The following is a 25,791-nucleotide window of genomic DNA, read 5'->3' on the forward strand; positions in this document are numbered from 1 at the left end:
CGTCTCACGTATCAGTCGAAAGGTCCTGTCCTCACGCTGAGACTCCCCCGGAGCATGAACGCTACATATTAGCAACTGTAGCCAGCTGCCCTGTAAAAACACAGCATTATTTTCGTATGTTCACGAGCCTATTGCCTTGCTCGTTGCCCGTAAAGAAGCTTCAGACGTCAATCTGTAACTGACATTGTATAAGCAAGCGAGAGGGTTTTGGAGCTTTACGAACGCTAACTGTTGGTAACTGTAGCTAGCGTGCTCATAGTTGCAACACTATCCCTGTTTGTTCCTGAGCCTTTACTCTTGTTGCGGTCTGAGAAGAAGCCGCATTAACTAATCTGATATTGTCACTGCATATGTGTGCGAGCGGGAAACGGAGAAGTAGTTGTGTGCAATTAGAAAATGCACTAGCGGTGTTCCCTGAGTTTATTACTGCTATTGTTTGTGATTACGGCAGAGTCACCATTCAAATGCTGAGAAAAAGGAATTGCAATTTACAGCACAACGCCAATCAAAATAAACACCCCCAGAAGACGCAAGGGAACCAATCGGAGTCGAATGGAGGAAATGAAATTATATTGGTGCCCTCTGCCCCTTGTCAATCAACAAATTCATATGACATGGACACTATTAAACATCAAAAATATTTTAAGGCAACAACAAAATGTGCCAGTGGGGTGGACAAAACATCAACATCAGGAGTGGATACACAAGTGGAAACTGGGAACGCATCCACCGAAATAGATAATAACAATTCATTGTTAATCCTATGTTTATGCCTACAGGCTGAAGTCCACCAGTTACGGAGTGCAAACTGTTCCATGTCCTCGGAAGTGGGTGGGGGGGGGGGATCGGAGAGAAGGAATGTTTCCAACGGCAACACAAAAAATATGCTGCCAAAGCTGCATCCCAGCCGAAGACTATCCAGCTCACCATGCCTAATGGGCTTATAGATTAATGAAATTTAGAAGCTGGAAGTGAAAGTCTACTGAGCAGAGTCTGCTTATTTTAATGAGGATATCTTTAATGAAGTAAACAGTGATGGTAATGTACAAAATGAGGCCATCGGTTTTGCTTTAAGCATACTCTTGAAATTGTCTAATTTTATATCACTTGAAACACAATGTCGCACCACAATGCTAGTGTTGATGACAGAAGACAATTGTAACCCGGCAGCCACTGACACTGAAACGAGAGGCAAACTAAAAAAAAAGATGCAGTGCTAAAACAGCAACACTGGCTGAACCATCACTCAAGGAGGGTAAATATTGACCCAGTGGAGTCAACCCTAATTGAGATTCCTGAGGAACATGGGGTGACAAATGAACCGACTTATGACACGGAAATGACAGAAGTTACAAAATGGTCACAGTGTCTGACACAAAATGTAATCCAAAACAGATACTATAGATTTTATGGAGCAACCAGCAAAAGCAGCTCTGGGCCAGAAGGGAGTTTGCAAAAGACCAGCTAGAAGACTGAAAAGATCTAAGAATAAAATGGGGAATTTAACATCTTCATTAATGACCAGCGAGGGCAACAAAGCAAGAACAGGGATGTCTGTCAAAGAGTCAATCATACCACCTGAGCACACAGCATTTAGAACTGAACAGTCTGTGGCAGCCTCCATGGATATTACCGACACAGTGTCAATGACTGAAGTAGAGGCTGCTCTAAAAGAGAGTACAGTGGTGGCCACTCCAAAGGTAGCAAGACCGATCCCAAAAGAATATAATCCTGGCTCTCCCCTACGTCATTTACTATCTCTCGTATGTTCGAAGATGGCCATGAGCCGATAAATCGAAGATCACTACTTGACTTTTTCAACTCCCATCTCTGAGTTCTACAAAGCACTGAATTGAACTATGTGGAAGAACTAGATAAGTTCAACTCTGCTGTAACCAGAGTCCACTGAGTTGACTCAAAATCTGTTACCTTAATCAAGAGAAACTTGCCTGCCCGATCAAAATGGGGGTGTAAAGGGATAACAAGGGATAACAAGGAGGCGACATCTGATGATGCTAAGGTTAAGCCTGAGAGTCTATCTGTAGATCAAGTAGTAAAATCTGGGGGAAAAACTTCAACACAAGATGCATTAGCAAGATCTCATTGGGAGTGGCTCTTGTCCTTCTTACCTACTCATAGTCCACGCTCCTAAAAATTATGTCAATATCTCCTCCTGGAATATGAGAGGCCACACTCCTATGTTTGACAAAAGGGGGGGTAATTTTCCAAATTGCATGACTCTGACATCATATTGATACAGGAATCATGGTTGATGGGTGAGGTGTTGTTTGAGTGGTATACATGCTTTAGTAATCCTGCCAGGAGAGGCATAAGTGGTCGCCCATTTCAGGGCCTCTGATCCTATGCTCCAATATATGGGAGGCAAGAGAGATTGCCCCTTTTGACCCATAACCCTAATGTGTTGATGGTTGAGGTTATCTTCAGTGACAGCTATAGCATATTGGTGTTGCACATCAACGACCCCACTGGGGACTAAAGTAACAAAAAATATGCAACTGACAATATACGAAACCATCTGCTCTTATGCTAAACATCGCCAGGTCTTTGATTTACAAACAAGGGGTGATCTCAACTCCCCTTGGCTTGCATAGAGTGCACTGTTACTGCAAAAGGTGCTGTCTCATTGCCTCCTTCATTGAAAAGAGAGGAGTGGGCAATGAGAATTGTATGTTCATTGGTCGAATAATTTTTTTATCTGTAACTCCAGATGATAAATGGTGCATCAAGGGGAAATATTACAGCTGCAATGACATGGAGAATGGGGCTAAACAATCCACTTTAGATTATTTATATGGGAGTAGTGCCTTTTGTAATAGGGTTTAAGTGATGTTAATGTCATTTAATAGTTTTAGCGACCATGCAGTTTTAAATATTAAAGTCACTTCGGAAAAAGGTGGTATGATCGACCGAGAAAAGTTGGGGGAAATTAGTTTGAATAATTGTCGAAATAGAATTGGCTGATCAGATAAAAACCTTGAAGCCATTACAAACTACATGGACAAGCTGGATAGGATGTGTGAAAGCTTCACCTGCCCCACCACATTTATTAACTGGATCCCTTCCTGTGTAGGGCACGTAGCCTGGGGAGAAAATTAGGATGTAAACATCCCCGTCCATATGATAGTCATATTCCAGACAAGACAGGATATTAGGAAAGAAAGATTGAATGCCACTGACATCCATAGTATGCACGAGACAAGAACATTTTTAAAAAATACTGTAACTGGTTGAAGTGGTATAAATTGTCTTCTAGTAATGCCACTTGGTGTCTCCAATCTGGTTATGCTAGCCAATCCAGAACTCTGGGTTGACATACTTCCAACACTTTTCCAACACTTTTCAATCAGATAAGGAAGTCTGGCATCATCCCCGACACATGGGGTTCCTCCCACTGTATTCATATATTTAAGCGAGGGGGGAAAAAGATGAATGATTGTGCAAATTATAGAATTCTATATTTACTGGATGGTCCCAGCAAAGTTTTCTTCACTTCTATTCTACAGAACATCTGATAATCATATTCTTAGTCTGTTCCAGACAGGATTTAGAAAAGGCCTATCATGCAACTATAACATATTTATTAACTCCCTTATCCACCAGGCAAAGTACAAGCAGGCGGAGCCATTGTATATATTATATGTGGACTTTGCATCTGCCTTTGATACTATTGACTGTGGGAAGGGTCGGACTGGGGCAAGAAATAGGCCCGGTCACCCAAAAAAAAGTGGCCCACCCCTCGCCTCAAAAAAGTGGCCCACCCCTCGTCTCACGACCCTTGACCTCTGATGACATCACTAGCAGTGATGTCATTTGACCCCACCCCAAAGTGACATCCCAGAAGCGATAAAACACAACCTTTCACCCTTTGACAAAATAGGAAGTGGAATCAAATTGCATTGTTCCTAAGTACACTAAATTACTGTGAACCCAAGCAGACGTCCAAGGCCAAATGATAATGTTATTGTATAGCAATTACGCAATTTTTTTATAGAGCAAATATGCATACAATATTGTGTTGGTACTCCTACGACCTAAGAAGGATGAAATACTTTTTGAAAAGAAAAATAAAAATTAGAAAAAAAAAAGAGAAATTCAATTTTGTTTCTTCTCCAACCGGCCAAGGCATGGCCAAAAACCGGCCCCCACTCCCCGGGGACGGTTTCGGCCCAGCCACGGGCCGATGGGCCAATCCGATCCTGACCGTGGGAAATTATGGGACAAATTAACAAAGCTAAATATGCTACCAGACATGCTCTATGCTTGCCAGCTGCTGCATGAACATAATATAGCTCAGGTCAAGTTAAATAGCATGGGTGACCCATCAGCCCCTATAAAGATGGGTAAGGAAGTGAAGCATGAGTGTGTTTTGGCCCCTGCTTTATTTAACCTATTTATGGCAGATATTGGCGCATTTATCTTTAAAGTGCACAACATTCCTCCCAAGTTGGGTGCATCAAATATCCTTTATCTGACTTATGCATATGACCTGGCTATATTCAATACCACGTATGTTGTTATTGTGAAGGCATCATGAAGCAAGACATTGAAAACAGATTCAAAGTCCTAACGAAAATGGTTTAGTAAATCAAATGTCAGGATGGTAGAAGGCCTAACTTACCCTATGCTAAGGTGGGATTTCCCTACCTGAATGAAACTAAGGAAAGTCAAAGAGTTCAACTTAAGTCTGTTTGTGTCCAAAACCTACCCTTGTCCTCACAACTAAAGCTAAACAATGTATAGGAATGTCACTAATAAAATAAATGGTTACCAACACAAAGTTCTGCACTTCTTCCAGCTTGTAGCTTCCTCTTAAGCTCCCCTTTACCAAGTTAAATAAAGTTACACAAAAAGTATCAAGATTACCTTTCCCGGGGGGCATGGCTAGCTGCCGGAGCATGAGCACGTAGCTCTCTGGAGCTACCGGGCTACCCAAAGATATTGTGATTAAATCCTGCATTGTGTGCCATAAACGCTTGCCCACAACAGACTCCCGGTTGTGTGAACCTGGGGGGCACAGTCTGCCCAACAGATAAGGAGTGGGGGCACATTGCAAGGGCCCCTCTGAGGAGAGCGCCTACTCCACGGCCTGTAGGAGACCCGAAATCCAAAATGGCCGCCAGCACTGGGCATCCCAGAGGAGACCTCTGATGGTGTCTTCCAACGGGTGCAGAGGTACCGGGAGACCAGCATCGCGCACATAGTGGTGGTAGAGTGGGAACTCAGCAGGTGGAGTAACTGAGGAGACATTGGGAGGTGAGACCGTATGCACCGCTCGGAAGAGAGCACAGTAGAAAGTGTCCCGGTGCTGGCAATAGTGGGGAGAAGCCGGCCAGAGGAGGTAGACTCCGGCAACATTTGAGTCCCAGTGGAGTGGAAGATGGCACACCATTAGCAGCAGGAGGTAACAGGGAATGAGGAGCGGGCACTGGTGAGGCGCCGGCAGGTGAGGTGGGGTCGAACAGTGACTGGAGCGGACCTAAGTGAGGGCCGATCATGTATAGAGATAGCTGGGCACCCAGCGAGAGGGAATTAAAGGACAAGATCTCCTCTTTGCTGTTTGCGTTGGTACAAGATGGGAGGAAGCAATTAGGGTCGCAAGAGTGGAGGGGCAGACATCCAGAGTAGCCTGACACTCTGCAGGCACAACACCTTGTGGTGCACAACAAAACGACAAAGCCTTGCAGGGAGAAAAGGGGCCAAATGCTATCCTGCCAGATCTCTTGCATATTGATGGCTGAAAGAGGAAGTAGAAGCAACTGAGAGGTCAGGGGGCGAGCAGCTCCATCGGGCCTGTTGAGGGAGACTATGTGGTGGTACGCTCCCCCAGTGAGAATATCCAGCAGGGTGGGGGCTAGGACGCCTGTGGGAGAGCTGACAGACTGTGGACCCCCCTGTAAAGAGTGGGAACCACGTTACAAGAGATCAGTGGTACAGAGATCTGAGGGGCGGACACCAGAGGCTGATGGGACAGGAGCCGGAGGCTGTGAGGAAAGGGTCACCACGATGGTACAGGGTCAGCAGAAGATGGATAAGTATACTGCGGAACGTGTGCGAAAGGGTCACGGAAGTGGATCAAATAGTAAGCAATGTAGATTGCAACATCTTAAAAACCAGATAGTCTGACTGGTGAGGGCAACGAGAATGCTGGAAAGAAGAGCAGAAGCTGCAGAGCGTCGATCTCAAAGTTGTAATATCCGGCTGGTGGGGGTCCCTGAAATGGAGGAGTGTCCCAGTGTGGAACTTTTCGTGGAGAATCTTATCCACAAGATTCTTGGTGTAAAAGGACTTTGAAAACTCTTTACAGTGGAACGGGTTCATAGAGTCCGAGGCAAGGCCCCACTACCGGGGGGATCACAGAGGGTGATAGTAGCCAAGATACAAAATTTTCCCGACAGATATGCTATTTTACAGGACTCTCGCAGGGTTGGCTGTTATGAGGGGGGGGGACACAAAGCTGCACATTTTCACAGACTTTACGTTGGAGGTGCAAAGGCAATGCAGGACCCATGATGTGGTGAGGATTAGTGGCTCTGTGAACTTAATCTCAAGTACATGATGTTTTTCCCAGCTAAATTGAAGGTCCTAGCGGATGGCAAATCCTGTTTTTTACTTCGCCGCAGGAGGTGTAGAACTGGCTGGACTCGGTGGCAAGGCATTTAGCTCAGCGAGGTGTGTGGAAGGAGCACCTTGACCAGGAGACTGAACCTCTTGGGGGGGAGGGGACTCCAGAGGGGCAAAAGGGCAATGATTTACATTAGTCGAATTGGCAGGGGGTTATGGAGAGTTGTAGGGGGGTTGTGCAGTAGAGGTTGGTACGGGTGGTGCAGGGGCAAAAGAGACCCCCAAATACCTCTGGTCGTCTATCTGCAGAGGGGGAGTGGAGCGTGCTGAGAACGACCAAGGGGATTGAGAGTAAGGGAGGGGGGGGGGAGTGCTTGGGGGCAGGATAGGGATGGAGGGGCAGTTGGGGGAGTTTAGGGTGTTCGGGGAGTTGGGACGGGGAGGATGAGGGTGAAAGGGGGAGGGATGATAGGAGGGGTCGGAGGGGCTGGGGGATTTGGTGAGACTGTTGGGAGGAGGGATTTGGGGAAAGATGATTGAGCATGCGGTTTGGGCAAGTTTGCCCTGTTGGTTGTAGCCTGCAATTTGGTTGATGAAGCAGACACACGGTTCTTCTGGAACAGGGGTGGAGCACAGGAGGGAGCAACGCTTGGGGAGATGTTCAATTCTGTGTCCTGAATGGGGAGTGATTGATTGAAAATTGAGACCTGGAACGTCCAAGGGTTGGGAAAGAAATTGAAATGCCAGCGAGTGGGTTGATTCCTGAAACGACACATGGTGCAACTTGCCCTGCTGCAGGAAACTCAAATGACTGGTGGTGGGTGGGACAGTGGTAGGGACATCCTTTTCAAAATACACTAGGGGAGTTTTGATCTCGGTGGCAGCGGGGGTGCCTTTGCAAGTAAACAAGGTACTGACTGATGAGGATGGGAGAACTGTGGTTCTCCTAGGCTCACTGGATGGTAGGGATCTCTGAGTGATCAACTCCTATGCCCCAATATGGACGATAAGGATTACTTCCCATTGGTGATGCGGTTGGTGGTGGGGTATCGGGAAGAGCTGTTCATATGGGGAGGGGATTTTAACTGCCTTTTAGATCCAGCACTAGATAGTACAGGGAAATCAGGCCTGACGAAACCGCAGGCAGCATAGTCTTTACGGATGATCATGGGTGATCTGGATTTAGTTGAATTGTGGAGGGAATCACATGGGCAGGAAGAGGGCTACTCCTTCTTTTCTGGTGTACATGGGTCCTTCTCCCGTCTAGACCATATCTTTGTGGGAGCGGAGTACTTCCATTAATTTGGCAACACAGCATATCTAGTGAGGTTCCTATCAGACCACTCGCCTTTAGTAACGCATCTAGAGGGAGTACGGCGGAAGTAATCGGCAAGCTCATGGCACCTATCTGCTACGGCCCTAGAAAATGCAGCATTTGCAGAGATGTGGGAAGAGATGGTACAGTTCTTCAACATTAATCAGGGGTCGGTGACGGGATTGTGGACCTAAGGGAAGCATTCAAAATTACAATCAGGCGGATTTGTATAGTCAAAGTGACGGGAGTCTGGAAAACATTGCAAGAGAAGGTACAGTAATTTAAGGGGGTGGTATCTACCTTAGATAAGGGGTTAGAGGAGGGCCGGGGGTCAGGAACAGAGTTGGCTGAGGCTCTGATTTCACAACGTGAGGTGCAGGATTCACTATCAAAGTTTGAGGGGAGTAGTAGGCAGGATGTACGGATTCACAGAGAGGGGGATAAAGCGGGGTGACTGCTACCCTGGCAGAAATGCCGGGAACAGCCCCGGCATGTGATAACTAGGATAAGGCGGGAGTCTGGGGAACTAGCCATCACTCAGGAGGAAATCAATGGGACCTTTCAGTGTTTCTACCAAACCCTGTATATGAGCGAGTGCATATACTAAGCTGATGACGCAGAGGAGCTCTTGGACCTGGTGCAGCTACTGGTCCTGGCGGGGGATCTTAGGGAGGGGCTGGAGGGACCTATTGAGGAATCTGAGATGAGCGGGGCCTTGCGGTCCATGCACAACGGTAGGTCCCCGGGGAGTGATGGCCTGCCGGTGGAGTATTATTGTATGAAGATCTACTGGTCTCCCGACTCAAGCAAGTCTACGATGAGGCTTTTGAGACACTAATCTCCCCGGACTCGATGCGGGGGCAGTAATAATGGTCCTACTGAAAAAACATAAAGACCCCCTGGATTGCACATCCTACCGCCTAATCTCATTACTGAATGTTGATGCAAAATGTTAGGGGAAATCCTGGCGACTAGAATGTCCGGGGTAGCTCCGTTATTTGGATATCCCGACCAGTGCGGCTTTACAAGGGGGGCGTAATACCCCAATGAACCTATAGTGCTTGAACCATGTGATGGATCAGGTTGAGGGCTCTCGAGAGAACTTGGCACTTGCTTCCTTTGATGCTATTAAGGTCTTCGATTCAGTGGAGTGGGAATGGTTGTTTAGAGTGCTAAGATTTCTCATATTTATCAGGCCATATAGGGCCATATCCCCTGTAGGAGCTGACAGTTAAGACTAAGTGGGAAAGGGATATAGTGGAACAGATCTCAGAGGCAGACTGGGGGACAATGTAGGAGCAGGTTAGGAACATTTTGAGAAACACCAGATTTCAACGTATTCAGTTTAGTATCCTGCACAGGGTATATGTGAACCCAACTAAACTGCATACCATGAATAAGTACGGATTGTCCACGGTGTGGGTCTGGGCCAGCGGGGATCTGTCATATGTTGTGGGGATGCCCGGTGATTGCACCCTACTGTCAGGTGGTGGATTCCAAGATGAATGAGCTGCTGAATTCCAGCTTTGATTGTGGTCCAAAAGTGTGCTTAGGGGGACTGATACCGGGGGAAAGCGACACAAAGTAAGGAAACGGTTGGTGCAGTTTATGATGGTTACTAGTGAAAAGGAGGGTAGCCATTGCCTGGGAGAAACCCCAGGGCCCATCCTTGGTGTAATGGGTGGAAGACATCCGCAGGTGGGGATGGCAGAACAAGACATTCTGCAGCAAACCTGTGACCCGGACCTAGAGGATAGGGTGGTGGTGGATTGGAGCCAACTGTTAAATGAACTGCACTCCTCAGCAAACCTGAAACTTCCCTGAAGGGTAGAGAGAGAATTGGCAGGTTCAAGAAAGGAGGTACTGGGGAAGGGAGAGGGGAGATAGAGGGAGGAAGAACAGGGACTTGCCGCAATTTTGGAAAGAACCGATGGACTGATATGCTGGATATATGGTATTATGAAACTTTTGGATTCTCTCTCCTGGGTTTCTGTGCAAAGATGTGCAACCATCAGTACAGTACTGTGATTTCAATGCATATTAAAAAAAAAAAGCTGACTAAACAGAAGTTAAAAAAAAAGATTCTCTTTCCTAAGTTCAGGGTAATATAGTTCCACACAGAAACTGTATGTATCATTGGTCCCCAGCAGCAGTCGTCCCAAAGACATCTTGCAGGGCTTTTGAGGGTACTTGGCAAAGAGGGCATGACTTCGGCTGGAGTCCTCAATGCATGCTGCTGTTTGGGGATGTTTTATGTGCGTTAGGATAATTTAGATCTCAGGATACATGACATTGCTGTTGTATAACATTTACTGTTTGTTCACCAAGTGCTTAATAAAAACACGTTTTTATAAAAATAGATAGTTCCACACAGTCCTCAGGGTTCCCTTCAGCTTCCACAAGTTCAATGCATCACAGTTCACACAAAAAGGGGTCTTGAAGCTCTGTCCTCAAGACAGTATTTGCAGTTCATCAAATCTCAGGGTTCCCTTCCCCAAGTAGCAACTTGCACTGGTTTCAATCGTTCAAAGTTCAACACAAATCTAGGTCCACTTGACCCTCCTCCTGGTTCACTTTACCAGTTCACTCACAGTGCTCCTTCTTGGTTTATTTCACAATGTCTGTAACTGTCACCATTTAGGGCTCACTTGTCAGGGTGCAGTTGTCAGACTACACGGTCCACCCATCACAGGTCGCGCAACAAGGAACCCTATGTTTTCCAGCATAAACAGGTTCTTGTGTACTTATCCCTGTGTACAGATTCACATTAATTTAGGGTCTCTATCTGCTTCTTGGCTCAGTGTGTAGTTTTGCAATCTACTGGTTTCTCATGAGTAGCCTCTTGGCTTTTCCATAACGTGTTACAAACTTCTTGCCAGTCTTTGGCCTTGCCCTATTGTATCCATTCATAAAGTTCACTTTGTGGTGGTCTTTTTCATGCCCCACCTTTCTGTTGCATTCTTTCACGCTTGAGCTCTTTTCAGTAAGTTGCTTGCAGATGGGCACTTTACCTTTTAGCTTTCATCAATTTTTAGATTTTCCCTTTAAGTTGTATTCAGTTCGGTATGCAATAAGCTTACTTTAGCTCACTTTCAAGGTTTTCATTCAGTTCGATATTCAATATCCGTAATTCAGCTTTGTTTCAAAGTTTCATTCAATTCAGTATTCAATAAACATAATTCAGCTTTGTTTCAAAGTTGCATTCAGTTCGGTATTCGATACAAATGTATGTGACTTGATTGCCTATGTGTAGCCTGCTAGGAGCTCGCCCTAATGCAGAGTGACTTTCCCCCGACACTCACCAGTCTTCAGCGTTCTTCTCTGGTGGCTCTGCTTCTCCTCTTCTGCCTCTCAGGTAGGCGGGCGTGCCTCTCTGTGGCTCCCTCTACTGCTCCTTTGGTCGCTCTTTATACACCTACAACCCCTTGACCGGTTGCAGGTGTGGATTTTCAATTGAACTTACCCGACCATAATTTAAAGGACATGCCTGACATTCAAAGCACTCTACAGGCATCTTCGTCCGAGTACTACAGTGGTGAAATTAGATGTTGGTGTTCATCTCTCCTAGTCACCTCTTCCTCATCCCTGTACTGTAAGAGGTAAAAGGTGATGGGGGGGGGGGTTTACAATAGCCTATAAAGGCCGGGAGAGGGTTGGTCTTCAGTAGGGAAAGTGGAATACCATGTCTCGCCTGTTGGCACCCACTCCCAGTCCCCAAGCACCCTCTACCCAGGTGATCCTCCCTCTCTTTTCCACCCCCAGTGTCAGGATCCAAAAGCGATGGCCTTTCCCTGGCCACCTGAGAAGAGGATCCAGGGGGAATGGGTGTTGGGATACCCTCAGGTTTCCCACAGTATCTGTAAGAGTGCAAGAGCTGTCAATGTGTATACATGAGATAATAACCTGTCCATCAATGTGGAGAAATCCAAATGTATGTGTGTGGGTAAAGTCAACAACGATAAAGTGAGAGTTGTGACCCCATGCAGGGGATGTAGAAAGAACAGACCTATATCTATCTTGGCTATGAGGTACAGTCCAACTCTAGGATATCTTTGGTATTTGGGAAACGACACTCGAGGGCTATCGCTACTATGTCCATAAGGAATTTTGTTAGTGCTGATGCGGGGTATAATTTATCTGGCATTGTAACACTCTACCAACAGAAATTGGTGGCTAGAACTGCCTATGCCCTTGAGTGTTCATACTCCGATTTTGAAAAATGAACCAATGTTTTAGAAGGCCATAACTGGCAACGCATCCTGGGTCTCTCAAAAGCAATCCCGAGACAAGCCATAAGACTCGAGCTTGGTTTGACCTCGCTGAACACACTGATAAGTATAAGCAGAGGTAATCTATATATCAAAATATTGTGTTGATAAGCAATCGATTTTTGAGTTGCTTAAGGACAAAATGTTAAGGGGGTACTGCAGAGTGTTGGAAGAAGTTTTGAAACTGTACTTTTTTTATAGGAAACCTCAAACATACATATATCAGTTTCCTAGCACTGCATTTAGACACATCTTCATGTTCATGCAATTAAACAAACTACCCGTTATAACTGTAAAGGGTGCATGGCCGCAGTTACCTGATGAGGAGCGTAGGTGTCATTTATGTGATGATTCCGAGACACTTGAATCACTTACCCATGTCGCGTAACTCTGTTAAAATACAATATCAGATATTATATGCACTTTATAGATGACATGGCCAATGTGGTGGAATTGCCAATTGGGTTTCAGCATATCAGGATCGATTGCCCTTGTAAAGGGTTGGCAAAAGTATGAACTCAAAATAAGGCATGGCAGTAGACCATAGCTTTGCTCCAGATTGTTAATTTGATGTCCTAAAATTGATCGCTAATTGTTATACAAGGATTTATTTTATTTACTATGTGAAATTAATGTATTGTTTTAAGACTTTTCTATGTGTGATCAATTGTAACACTCTTGACCTTTTAACAATCTGTTTTATTTATCTTTTTGTGAATAGTTTGTGATTATCTGAAACACAATAAAAAAATGTTCCTCCTTAAAAATAGCAGCATATTCTGTGACTCATTTCACCATGTTATAACACTTTATCTTCTCTGGGTACCCTAATTGCCTAAATTGCCTCACATTTGTAAATCTCCCCAAAACAAAAGTCCAACTATTATACCTTAGTTGATCTTATTCTTTGTCACAATATTTACTGCAACATAGTTTTCTTCTCCAATATCGTTTGCAGTTTGCTAGCAATGTGCTTGTACCATTGTCTTATGTACTACTCCCATGTAAATAGTTATTGCATTTCTGTTGGACCTTATACTTCTGAATGTTTTCTGTAATACCCACTTGTTTACTACCTGTGCAGCAGTCTGACATCCTTTTGGGGCTCATCTGCTCTATATGGGACTACATCATTTAAATAAATCCTTTATGCTTATTGCTCTATTCACAGAGATTAGCAATGGCGGTGGTTGAGTAAAGTAAAGAAGTTACCTGTCAAGTGCCTGTTATTCCTATACCATAGATTTATTTTCAACACCAATGTCTGCTCACACGCCATAGCTCAGTTGTATGGGAAACTCGATTCTTCAATCACTAGTATTTGAGATTGTTAAGAGCAAGTTATATGTGCTGGCCAGAGGCAAGGGGCACACAAAGGTGGCTCGGAGATTTGAATGAGATTGAGTAAAGGAGTTATTATGATAAATGGTTTTTCCCTGTTTATTAGCAAAAATCTGGAACCCATTTTCAGGTTTGCCAACCATAATGACTTTTTTTATTTTCAAAATAAAATACGCCTAGTTACACCTTAGAAGAGCTCACTACTTCCGTAAAAAGAATGGTCTGACACTTCATTGACATTTTTACATGGTTTCTAAAGAAACTGCTTATGTGCTTTCCCCAATGTATTCTTTGTTTTAAGTCCCTTAAAGAGGCATAGTCGAATCAAACATTCCGCCTTACGCAGTCAGGAAAAAGAAAGATCCACTTCTAGCTTCTGCCATTTGTCCATTGATAGCTAAATTCACCCAACCACTCACTGTTTTTTCGTAGCCGGTTGGATCTAGTCTGTTTATTTTAGGCATGCTTAACAGTTTTTGATTAGTAAATTATAGGTTCACTTTGCAAAATAAAGGAACGTTAATTGAGGAATGTGTTTCAAGGAACATGGTAAAAGTTTAGATCACTACCCCAAGTACTATTTCTGATTCTTATTGTGGTGTTGATCATTGATAAGAACTGCGTTTTGTCTTGTAAACTGGTTGCCACATCTTTGATGTAATGATTTCTGTCTGTTAATACATTTTACGTTTAACACCTGTGTGACTTGTAGACTGCTTAACCCATAAGAAAAAAGCTCCATATAGTGGCATGTACTGGACACATGGGTGCGTACTAAAAACTGGGAGGTTACTGGTGCAGGATTTGCAAGCCCCTAACTTGTCATAATGTATTAACTACTGAATTTTCTAAACCCGTATTGCAAGGTTTAAAATGTGTGCTTTGTGTAACTTGTAGCCTTTATTAGAATCAATGTAACTTCGTCTTGCACCAAATTTAAAAACAACCCATAGAAAAAGTAGCAATGATCTTGAACAACGTGGACCATTCACAAATCCCCTCTGTATGAGTAGAAGTAGCATAGAACATTTTGTGACAAGCTTGTGGCATGCTTTGACATCAGATTCTTTTTGAGAGATTCGTCGGTAAGAATCTCTTTTTAATTGTCATGACATAGTACATTGTTTTTCTAGTTTTACTAAGGTCTCTAGGCATATCAATTTTGAAAGTATATATATTTCTGAGGCTTGTGAAATCTGCTTAGATCACATGCTGTGCATAGGCTGACATCTAGGGGAAGCTGCAGAGTATTACAGTTTGTTTTTCGAAACTCGAAAAGGGGCGTCGAACCAGGGCGTGCCAGTAATACTATCCCTAGTGTGACGTTCCCTATACCCATGGGTGAAACGTAGGCCTCTTGACATCAGAGGATTGCTACCGTCGTTAACTGCACGAACGGTGAGTTTCCGGACACCTTTTAAGTCCTTACAGTCTTTAGGTGCGTGGGCACGTTAATGTGGAACAGGGCTCTGTATAATGCTTTTTCTATTTGTCTTGCAGGGCTCTTGTGGTAGAAGATGGTGTGAAGAAAGCCGAAGTTCGAGCCAGAGTCTTGGAATGAAGCGCTTGGAAATGCGTAAGTAAATGCCGGTTGCCTGCTTTTCAAAAGCTCTCTACCTGTCTCTTTTCCCTTGCAGCTGTGAGTTCGGGTGTTGAAGAGACGCTGGAAACGCCGGAGTATTTGCAGGCGCCCTATAGTGGCGGGCGCGATGGCGCGTAAGTAAAATACCTGTCTAATGTCTCTTCTTTTGTCTTTCAGGTGCAGGATTGTAGCGTTGAAGAAAACCGGAATTCGCGGAGTGCCGGTAAGTAATTCCACACAGGAATAACTATGCTTTTGTCTTCACGGGCGGAGGAGCAGCGTGAAGAGATGGTAGCTGCCGATGGATCAGGTGAGGAAAGCGCTGCGAGTGAAGGTTGCCGTGCTAACCTGTTGTTTCTTGTCTTTGCAGGTGCTACTGAATGCTGGATACAGGAATGGTAAGTGTTTGTTTTTGCAGGTTCAGGATCGGAAAGAAGAAAACTGGAACAGACACGGTGAGCGTTCTGCTGCAGATGCAGAATAACGCGAAGCACGTTTCATCAATCGGGTGTGGTTTAAATAGCCTTGGAGTGATGAGGCGTCTTCCTCCACGGCCTCGCCTAGGTAAGAAAAGAGTTCCTGTTCCAGAAGAGTTCCAGTGTTGTATCCAGGGAGTGGAGCTTGCCCCACCCAGGTAAGAAAGTAGTCCCGGCTCACAGAGGATTCCTATGTGGCTGGTAAGTAAGCAGCATGGTCTGCTACAGGTAAGTCCACCCAAGCATCTTCATACAAATTATGAGCCTGGCGCTTCCAGTGCCGGGACCAGTGACTTTGATGAGCCTGATGCCACCGGCGCCAGGACAAGGTCCAAAAGGTCCCAGTGGGGACCGGCTGGTGCCTAGGATGAAGGTTAGGGGCCTGCTTCCAAGGACGTTGGGCTGGTCCTAGCTCCTTGGAAGCAGTGATCATGACATCGGCCCTAGACATTAGGGAGAGTGGGGGGTGGTCATTACAGGCTTCTTTCCAACTCCATTTAAGTTCTGCCCAAAGTGTAACAGGAAGTTTCCCATGGTCTCACACAAAGCCTTGCACAACAGTACATGACGACTACCGGCTGCAAACACCCCAAGCCCAGCCAACGGACCCACCGGGCTGAGGCCGCCAACAGCACATCACTGCTCTCTTGCACTTTTCCTGCTTCCTCCCACTAACTCAACCTACCCTCTTTTTTCAGAACCGCCAGAGCACCAGGGGACCACTCCGGTGGTGATAGTGCGCGGTACAAATGTCCTTTAACATTAACATTAACATGGTAGACAAGCACAATACATGCAATACATGCAATCTGTGTCTCCCACGAGACCATCCGGAGGCTATTTGTCAAGCTTGCAAGCTCTTCAAGCCGAAAACCCTTATTAAAGACCGCTCGACTAAACGCTGGGCCCACTACGCCAGGCAGCTAGAGGCCATGGAAGTGGAGGGAACGTTCAGCGATGGCAGCAACGCTGCCAAATCGGACGGTGAATGCAGAGGGGTGACTTCGGACACCCACGCACAGGCACCCGACCCCGTAGGACTGGCCGGCGGCCACGTTGTGGGGACAACACCCGGCGGCAAGAGCGCGACACATACTACCTCCACTAAACACACCAGCCCCGGCCTTGACTCGACACGCGTGTCGAGCGATCGGCAACGAAAGACACCAAGAGGACTGTCTACCGAGTCTGCGTCCTCTGGGCGTTCCTGTTCACGCTTGCCTCATGACAAAGACCAACCATCCGCGGTTGATAAAGGTGTCACACTTTCAATAGTCACTGAGTCCCGGTCGTCAGAATACGATTCCAACCTCTATCCTCAGTCAAGGCACTTAGCGTCTACACCCGTGATTCAACGTCCTTCCTCCAAGACAACCTCCGAATCTCGTACCACCTCCGAATCTCGACGCCAGGCGTCAAATCCCTCGGAGGCCCCCAAAAATACGGAAAACATTCCTCCAGTCATGGGAAGGGGGATAAACAGCATAAAAAGTCTTCAGAACACCATAGTCTTAAAGATACAGAAGGCCCCTAAATCTATAGGAAAGTCCAAGGTCCCTGAACCTACCACTAAAAGTAAGGTCATTCCTCCCACTACTCAGGGCATGGAGGAGGAACTAGAACATGTCATTCCTAGCTCCAGAGAATGGAATTCAGCTGATATTGACAGGCTCATGAGAAGGATGTCATTTATGGCAGACTTCTATGAGAAAGACCCTAATTACTTTCATAGCTATGCCAACACCCCGGCTACCTCTGCCCCTTCGGGGTCAAAAGACTCTCAGCCCCCTGCTAAAAAACCCTGCTCTGATGCCCCGACACAGAGCTTGGTCACAGACCCGTTGGTGATCGAGTCTTTCCACCCTGATTTATATTGTGAGGAAACTGAACCACAATTGGTGCAAGACCAGACAGGGGTCTCTTATTATGGGGATGACGAGGACCAGGAGGAGGATGAGGCTGAGGCCTACAATCTCGACTCCCCGATTCCCAAAGACGCCCTGGTGCATGACTCACCGGTAGATAATCAACCTTTCCTCAATGAGGTACTAGCTAAAGCAGCAGCCCATTTCCATATTGACACGCAGGGTGTCCAAGAAGATATGGATTTCGCTGAAGAGATCCTAGGAGACAGGAGAGCTATTACTCAGGCCATCCTTATATTAAAATCCATCCAGCGTAGGATTGATCCCTCGCTTGTAACCCCAAATATCACTTGTGCGGTTAATCCGCGAGTGAGAAACTATTCCGTGCCGCACACTCCGACCCCCTGTACATTAGGGGGCAATTAAAACCGGATTCCCTAGTTGTAACAACCACCAGAAAGAGGGCAGGTACACCACTTGCTTCTTCCGAAGCACCCCCTGATAAGGAGAGCAAAAAACTATATGCTCTGGGTAGAAAGGTTGCCTCCACCTCGGCCTATCGGGCACGTATTGCCAGCAGTGCCACTCTTTTGGCAAGCTACAATTGCCACCAGTGGGAACAAGTAGCTGCTTTAGTATCTTCCGCACCCGAATCCCTAAAGAGCTAGTTGGCTCAATTGGCAGCAGATGTATGGTCTGTATCAGGATGCATACTAAAGACAAACTTTGATGCAGCAGACCATGCTGGAAGGTTAATAGCCTAAGGCACAGTTATGAAGTGTCACCCTTGGCTGAGACAGTCGGGGTTCAAACCTGAGACCCAAGCCACTCTTACAGACATGCCGGTAGAGCCGAACATACTATTCCGTAAGGCAGTGGAGGAAGCCTTAAAGACAGCTAAGGATGAGTACGAGACCCTAAAATCCTTCTGCCAACTCACAAATAAAGCCTCAGGACAAAGGGGAAACAATTTTCGTCGCTTTTGGGGACAAAGCTCCCAGAGGGGTTCTAACTATTATCAAAATCAGGGAACCTCATGGGGCAACAATCAGTTCCAATCTTCACAGGGCTTCCCCAGAGGGCAGCGCAGGGGCTGCACCAGGGGTAGAGGCAGCCCCGCCAGAGGTGGTACACCACCCAGTAAGCAGTGACGTTCCGCATCGGGTCCCCTCCCATGCATCCCTAGTAGGTGAGCGCATTTCCACCTTCAACCACGCATGGGAGGGGATCACTTTGGACAGATGGGTGCTGTCCACAGTGTCCGGCGGATATTGTATAGAGTTACTAGGGCTGCCCCACAACCATCCTCCGTGACAGAAGGTACACTCGTTGGATCATCAGAAAATCCTCCTCGAGGAGATCGCCATTCTGCTTGCAAAGGACACCATAGAAGTCGTCCCGGTCAGCTGGGTAAACCAAGGGTATTTATTCAACTTACTTCCTTGTGCCAAAAAAAGATCTGACAATGCGCCCAGTATTAGATTTGTACCCTGCAAACAAGTATATCAAGCCACAAAAGTTCTGCATGACTACACTACAAGAGGTAATCCCGCTACTAAAAAAGGGGGATTACATGGCAACATTGGATATGAAAGATGCTTATTTTCATATTTCAATGTTCCCAGCGCACAGACAATTCTTGCGTTTCAAAATAGACAACCAGCATTACCAGTTCAAGGTGCTGCAATTCAAAATAGCCTCGGCTTCAAGGGTATTCACAAAGGTATTGGCAGTGGTGGTGGCGCACCTGCGCAGGGAGGCAATCCCAGTGAACCCTTACCTGGATGACTGGCTCATTACACGGGAGTCCCCCCTAATTTGCAGATTCAACATCCAAAGAACAATCAACCTCCTCTTCCAATTGGGCTTCTCAAGCACCTCAAAACAGTTCCTAGGAGCTGTCCTAGACACCCAAGAGGGGTTGGCCTTTCCATCAGAGGAAAGAATTTGAAATATGTTGCTGCAAATTCCTCAATACCAGGCCGGTCGCCAAATAAGGGTGCGCAAAGCGATGTTTGCTAGGCATGATGGAATCTTGCATTTACCTGGTTCCCCACGCGCGCCTGCACACGCATCCCATGCAGGAATGGTTGGCAAAACAGTGGTCTCAAGCAAGTAGTCAGTGGGACGATCTAGTAGTTGTTTTGCCAACACTAGTACAGAGTCTTTGCTGGTGGACAAAAGAGAATCTTACGAAGGGGAAACCCTTCTACGATCCAGAGATGCAGGCCGTTGTCACAACAGATGCCTACCTAGCAGGGTGGGGAGCCTACTACCTTCACCATACAGCTCAGGGTCTCTGGTCTCACACAGTGGCTCAGAACCACATCAATCTGCTAGAACTTCTGGCAGTCTTCAGAGCGCTTCGGGCATTCAAACCTCTCCTAACCAACCAGTCAGTGCAGATCCTAACAGACGGCACAACTGCAATGTTTTACTTACACAAACAAGGGGGCACTCGTTCTCCCAATCTGTCCAGGCTTGCCCAGAAAATATGGAAATGGGCACTCAAACGGAAGATTTACCTGTCATCCCAACATGTTCCAGGGGAACTCATGCTCTGAGCAGAGATCCCCTCCCAGAGGAACACGAGTGGCAACTACATAAAGAGGTCGTAGGAGACCTCTTCTCTCAGTGGGGTTTCCCCACTATAGACCTATTCGCCACAAGCGAAAACAGGCAATGCCCAGACTTCGCATCCAGATTCTCCCAGCCAGGCTCCAACGGGAACGCCCTATGGATGAATTGGTCAGGGATGTTTGCCTAAACTTTTCCACCAACCCCTCTTATGAGGAAGGTGGTGAACAAGATCCCCAGGGAACCGATGATGCTCATCCTGGTTGCTCCTATGTGGGCGAGACAACCATGTTATCCACACCTACGCAAACTGGTGGTGTGCGACCCCCATCAAGCTCCTGTGCCGGTACAACCTACTCTCCCAGCACGAGGGGCTAACAGTGCATCCTCAGCCCATCTCGATGAACTTGGCAGCATGGCTCCTGAGGTCATAGAGCTCGGACAACTCAATTTACCACAGAGATGTATGGATATCTTGAAAGAGTCAAGAAAACCTAACACGAGGCACTGTTACTATGACAAATGGAAAGAATTTGTTATTTGGTGCCAGAATAAGCAAATCAACCCAGTTGATTGTACTCCTTCTACTGTTGTCACCTATATGCTCCACCTACTGGATGCAGGGTTAGTGTTTAACTCGTTAAAGTACACCTGGCAGCTTTATCAGCCTACATCACTTCCCATAACCAGGTGTCATGGTGAAGTGCCAGTCGTTAAAGCATTTATGGAATGGGCAAAGAGACTCCACCCTCCAATTTCTAAACCACCACTAGGTCGGGACCTTAATGTGGTACTTGCTAAGCTCCTGGGACCTCCCTTGCCCATGCACAAATCTAGTCTCAAACACCAGACTTATAAAACTGCCTTCTTAGTAGCCATTGCCTCCATAAGAAGGGTCAGTGAAATTCAAGCTCTGTCAGTGCAGGATCCTTTCTTCGCTATTCATAAGGATAAACTGGTTTTACGCACTCATCCTAGGTTCTCACCTAAGTTCATTTCCAAATTCCATGTTAACCAGTCTATTGAGCTACTAGCCTTCTTCCAAGAACCCAAAAGCTCTGCTGAGGTGAAACTCCACACACTAGATGTGAGGAGGGCGGTCCTCTACTATGTAGACAAAACCAGACTGCTAACAAAAACAGATCAGCTGTTCATCTCCATAGCCCCAGGCAGAGAAGGAGATCGTGTCTCTAAGAATGCCATCTCTAGGTGGATAGTCAGATATATCCAACTGTGCTACTGCCTTTTACGCCAAGGGCCCACTCTACAAGAGGTACTGGAGCCACTCTGGCTTTCATTGCAAATGTACCCCTTGACAGCACTTGCAAAGCAGCTACATGGAGCTCTATTCACACCTTTACTCAGCACTACTGCATTGACACTCATTCCAAGACAGATACTCAAGTGGGACAAGCGGTTCTAAGACATTTATTCTCTCATGAACCTTCTCACATCCCGCTTCCTTCTTCTAACACTGCTCGCAAATCTATGCACAGCATGTGATCTAAGCAGATTCCACAAGCCTCAGAAGGGATACATTACTCACCGTAATCATATTTCTGATGCTTGTATCCGCTTAGATTCACATGGGCCCCCCCCCCCGGTCCCCTCTGAGAGAAGGTGCATGGATGCTTGTAGCTTTATCTATCTTATCTAATCTGAGGGTCCTACACGCATGAGGGATCATGGTACAGGGAACGTCACACTAGGGATAGTATTACTGGCACGCCCTGGTTCGACGCCCCTTTTTGAGTTTCGAAAATCAAACTGTAATACTCTGCAGCTTCCACTAGATGTCGGCCTATGCACAGCATGTGAATCTAAGCAGATACAAGCATCAGAAATAAGATTAAGGTGAGTAATGTATTTCATATATATTTTTTTAAAGCAAACATAACATTTTTAGCACAAAAGATCCAAATCAACAAGGAGGCCCTCGCTGTACAGTTTCAATAGAAAGAGCCTTTGTTGTTCAGGCTTTCAGTTGACAGAAATTACTTCAGGAACATCTATTGATGGTCTAGTGCTTTCAGAGATCTTTGAAGATGGCATATACCACCCTGAGAAAGTTGTTTTTTAGGTTTTTCCTTCTTTTTTACTGCTCTTCCAAGTGATGACTGCAATTACTTGGTTTTAAGTATTTGTTGCATTTGGGCAAAGTAGGAATAAGTGGAATGCCTATGGAACTCTAGGGCTGGGACCAGCAATCTGTTTCACTTACCATGCATTCTTGGCATCTGTAAGCCATTGCCATGTGGATTACTGTGATACAAAGACAAGTAGCCTAATTTGTGAACACCTTAAGAGCGGATTTGACTAGACAACATATAGAAGTGGTGGTTAATTGGATTAACGAAATGTCAATACATCCGGGTGAAGATTAATTTACAGTCTAAAATAATCTATGGACTTGCAAGTCGTCCTGCTGCATGAGGTAGTGTACCGGGTATTTGTAAGTGGGACTGTGGAGCTTTTTTCACTGCACTGTTAAGCTCTAGAATGTTGTTAGTGTTTAACCCAATATATCCCTTGTGTTTCTTTCTTCCTTCTCCCTATTTCCTTTCACCTTGCTTTACCCAAATAACAACTGCTCCTTTGCTTAAACATTAATGATCCACATGGGTACCTCCTTCAACCTACTGGGGAAACCACAGACTAAACAACCGTGCCTTTCTGTCGAGCAGTCCACCATCTTTATGCTCTCTCAGACTTCCAGCAATATCCCTTTCTAACGGAGTACAAGGTGAAGCACTTTTTCTTCTGATCTTTTGCATGATGGGGCATTTCCATTTTCACATACGCTCACCCACGGCATGAAAACAAAGATGTATACTGTGCCCAGGCATGTTCCACTAGTACGTTCATCTGGTCTCATTCCACTGTGTACTCTACATCATACCTGCTTGAAAACTGTTTTTTAATTATTTTTTTAAATAACTTAACCAGGTGAGGCCACTGTGAAAGACCAATGCTATTCACAAACTGTTTCTAGAATGTACTAAAAAAAAGTTGTCTTATTTGACTAAAGAAATATAATGTAGGATATTGAACAAAAGTGGTGCTAATGACCTTTTTGTTTTCCCTGTATCTGTATGAAATGTTTGTCATCAGTTGCAACATGCTTTTTTCCCCTGTCTTTTTCTTTTACTGTCATTGAAAAGTAACATTTGGCGTGTACATAAAACAAATTTGTATATAGTGTTCTGAGAAAATATTAAAGGCTGCTGATATTGAAAACTCTGAAAGTTGTATTTAGGCAATAATTAAATGCATTTAATCTATAGAATACGAATTTTAATATTCTGATTTGCAGTAGGAAGCAAGTCTCTCATGATCATCTACGTTCCCCATTACAAAGATTGTTTCCATGCTAGGGGAACCTGCATGTTTGTGTCCCTTCCTTTTGCTTTGGGAACACACTTGTTGCTTTTAGAAACAACACATCATCCACCTGCCTATGGTGCTCTCAGTGTCTGCTTCCTGTTGCCTTGTATCCGGCCTATTTTGACCTATGCTGATTTTAATCTTTTTTACTTTGTTGGGTCTACTCACCAATATCCAACTCGGATCATTAGATGGCCAAAGATGACGCAAGAGACCATTCTGTCAAGATGTCTCACTTTCAGATGAACGAGATCATTCTTATTTGCCATTTATGCAGTGTTTTTAAAGTGTGGCTGTGAAATATGTTTGCTCCATAAATAACATGCATGCTTTGATCGGAAAAAGCTTTAGTATGGTTGTGAAGGTGAATTATTTTGCTTTTTGTGGGTGTTGTACCTGCAGTGAGTGACACATGAACTCCTTCAAGTGTGCTGTCTGACAAATTGAATGGCTTTGGATCACGTTGAATAGCAATTCATGTAACCTGGTTGCAAATGTGCTGGAGGAATTGCCTTAATTTTAAACTTGTCTTTTGAAGTGTTATCCAATATGTTGTCTCTTATTTTAAGCGTTATGCCTGTGTTGTGTTGCTGAAGGAAGTAATCTTTCTTAGACTATATTGACATAAAAACATGTTTTAATTAACTACAAAGTTTGCCAGTGTTTGATTTGCACTTATATTCAAATTATATACTTTAGCCTTTTAAAACAGTAAAGTATGTTTAGCGTTACTTGCGTTCATTTAAAGCAAGAAATGGCACAGCCTGTATTCATCCCTTTCTTGGCACGCCTTCATTTTTGTTGGCCTCATTGTACTGCTAACGTACACCCTGTTTTAATGCAATTAGTTTGTGTGCCCTTTCTTCTGTCCTCCAGCTTCTAAAGGATCGACTTGTGTAAAGGGAAGGTAGCACTTCTGCTTCTATGGGCTGTCCTAACATTATCACTGCTTTTGCACCTCCACCAGTTTGCATGCATATAAAAACCTTGCATCTTCCACAGTACTTGCAACCTTTCTCTTTCTTAAGCATCCTTTGCTACCTGTCTTTCAAGGCTCGCAACGTATTTGTCCAAGTTGCAGCCACTAACTATTGCAGAAATATGGCTGACTGAAAGCCGAGTGACTTCTCAGTAGCTTCTGGATGGGGTCTATGCGAGAGTACAGGTTAGCTCCAACAGCAGTGACACTTTAACCCCCTATATGATTAGGCATTCCGCGCCTGTTCCTCCTCTACATTTAGCAATACTCAGTGTTTTTCCTCATCCTTTCAGAAGATTATGAAAAATTCAACAGCTTATAATGAAGTGACTGGCAACGATGGGCCACTTCTTGAAGAATCCCTTACGAGGTCTGAGGCCTAATTAAATCAAACCTAGGTAATCGTATAGCACATGTGGCCCGTTTGAACTTGACTTTTGGTGTGCTGTGGTACTTTGAAACCATGTCCGTTTTTCTGCCAAAGGTTTTGCTGTGCTTTGCCAGTTTTGATATCCAAACTTTAATCTTTCACTTTTTTGATCATGAGTGTTTTTTCCCCAAATCATATTTTTGTGTTTCAGGTAAGTTGATTTTCTGTGACTAATCGGTGGATAACTGTCAAATGGTAACACATAAAGCATCTTTAAAAATGTGCTGGTAGGGCATTGGTTCATCAGTCAAGTTACTTGCAAAATGGCTTAAAATATGCCCCTAGTAAAATATGTTGAAAAAAGCACGTCAGTAAAATTGATAACAGACACAAGTTAGATTTAATGTAGCACTCTACATTCCTTGAAGCAGCCACCATGCGTCATAAAAGAAGCAACACAATATTGTGTTGCACAGCAGAGGTAACAGTGGACAGCATGCATAGGGAGAGCATGCAAAATGATATAACTAATATCTGGTTGTAGTCATTAATATGGTGGTATTTATTAACTGCTTTTTTTATGGTTTCTTTCTTCTGACAGATTCCTCATCTATGATATTCTATCCCTAGTGTCATCTGGCTTCGAAACCTTTTTCAACACTAGAGGGCTCCACGTGGCTTTGCTCTGCATCTCTATGCACCCCATGCCATGAAGGGGGCCAGTATATAGGATCTAGTATGCATGAGTTGCTGTACCCATTGCCTCTGCCCCTTTGTTCTGTGCACTCTGTACGCTAAGGGAATATTGCTAGCTATAATATATTTCTACTGCATCATGCCTAACCCCAGGAAGGCATCTGGGTCAAACTTTGTGTGGACTACGGAAGACAGATGTCTGTCTCCGCTGCCTGCAGCATTTGTTTATAGTGTCTGGGAGATGGCCACGACCCACAGGTTTGTGGGCCATGCCAGTTCATGCCTAAGGACCTACAGGAGCGCACCACAAAACCTTTTACCGTTGGCCACAGAGATGACAAAAGTGCTCTTTCAAA

General features: G+C 45.1%; 1 protein-coding gene across 7 annotated transcripts in view; it reads left to right on the forward strand.

The window, feature by feature from the left end:
* The window catches only part of ATP11A (ATPase phospholipid transporting 11A), a 2,308,865-nt gene that overhangs the window by 2,248,589 nt on the left and 34,485 nt on the right, over window positions 1–25,791 (forward strand). For 2 of the 7 annotated variants that reach the window (XM_069636989.1, XM_069636986.1), the window contains one exon: window positions 24,666–24,767. The exons of 2 other annotated variants lie outside the window; for them this stretch is intronic. In XM_069636989.1, coding sequence (XP_069493090.1) covers window positions 24,666–24,752 — 87 coding nt within the window. In that variant the 3' untranslated portion in view covers window positions 24,753–24,767. Of the gene's footprint in view, window positions 1–22,660; window positions 22,750–24,662; window positions 24,768–25,791 lie in introns of all 7 variants that reach the window. 3 more of the 7 variants (XM_069636990.1, XM_069636987.1, XM_069636985.1) reach the window with 2 other exon arrangements.

Source organism: Ambystoma mexicanum, chromosome 7p (genome assembly GCF_040938575.1).
Source record: "Ambystoma mexicanum isolate Mex_15411 chromosome 7p, UKY_AmexF1_1, whole genome shotgun sequence".
Lineage (NCBI taxonomy): Eukaryota > Metazoa > Chordata > Amphibia > Caudata > Ambystomatidae > Ambystoma > Ambystoma mexicanum.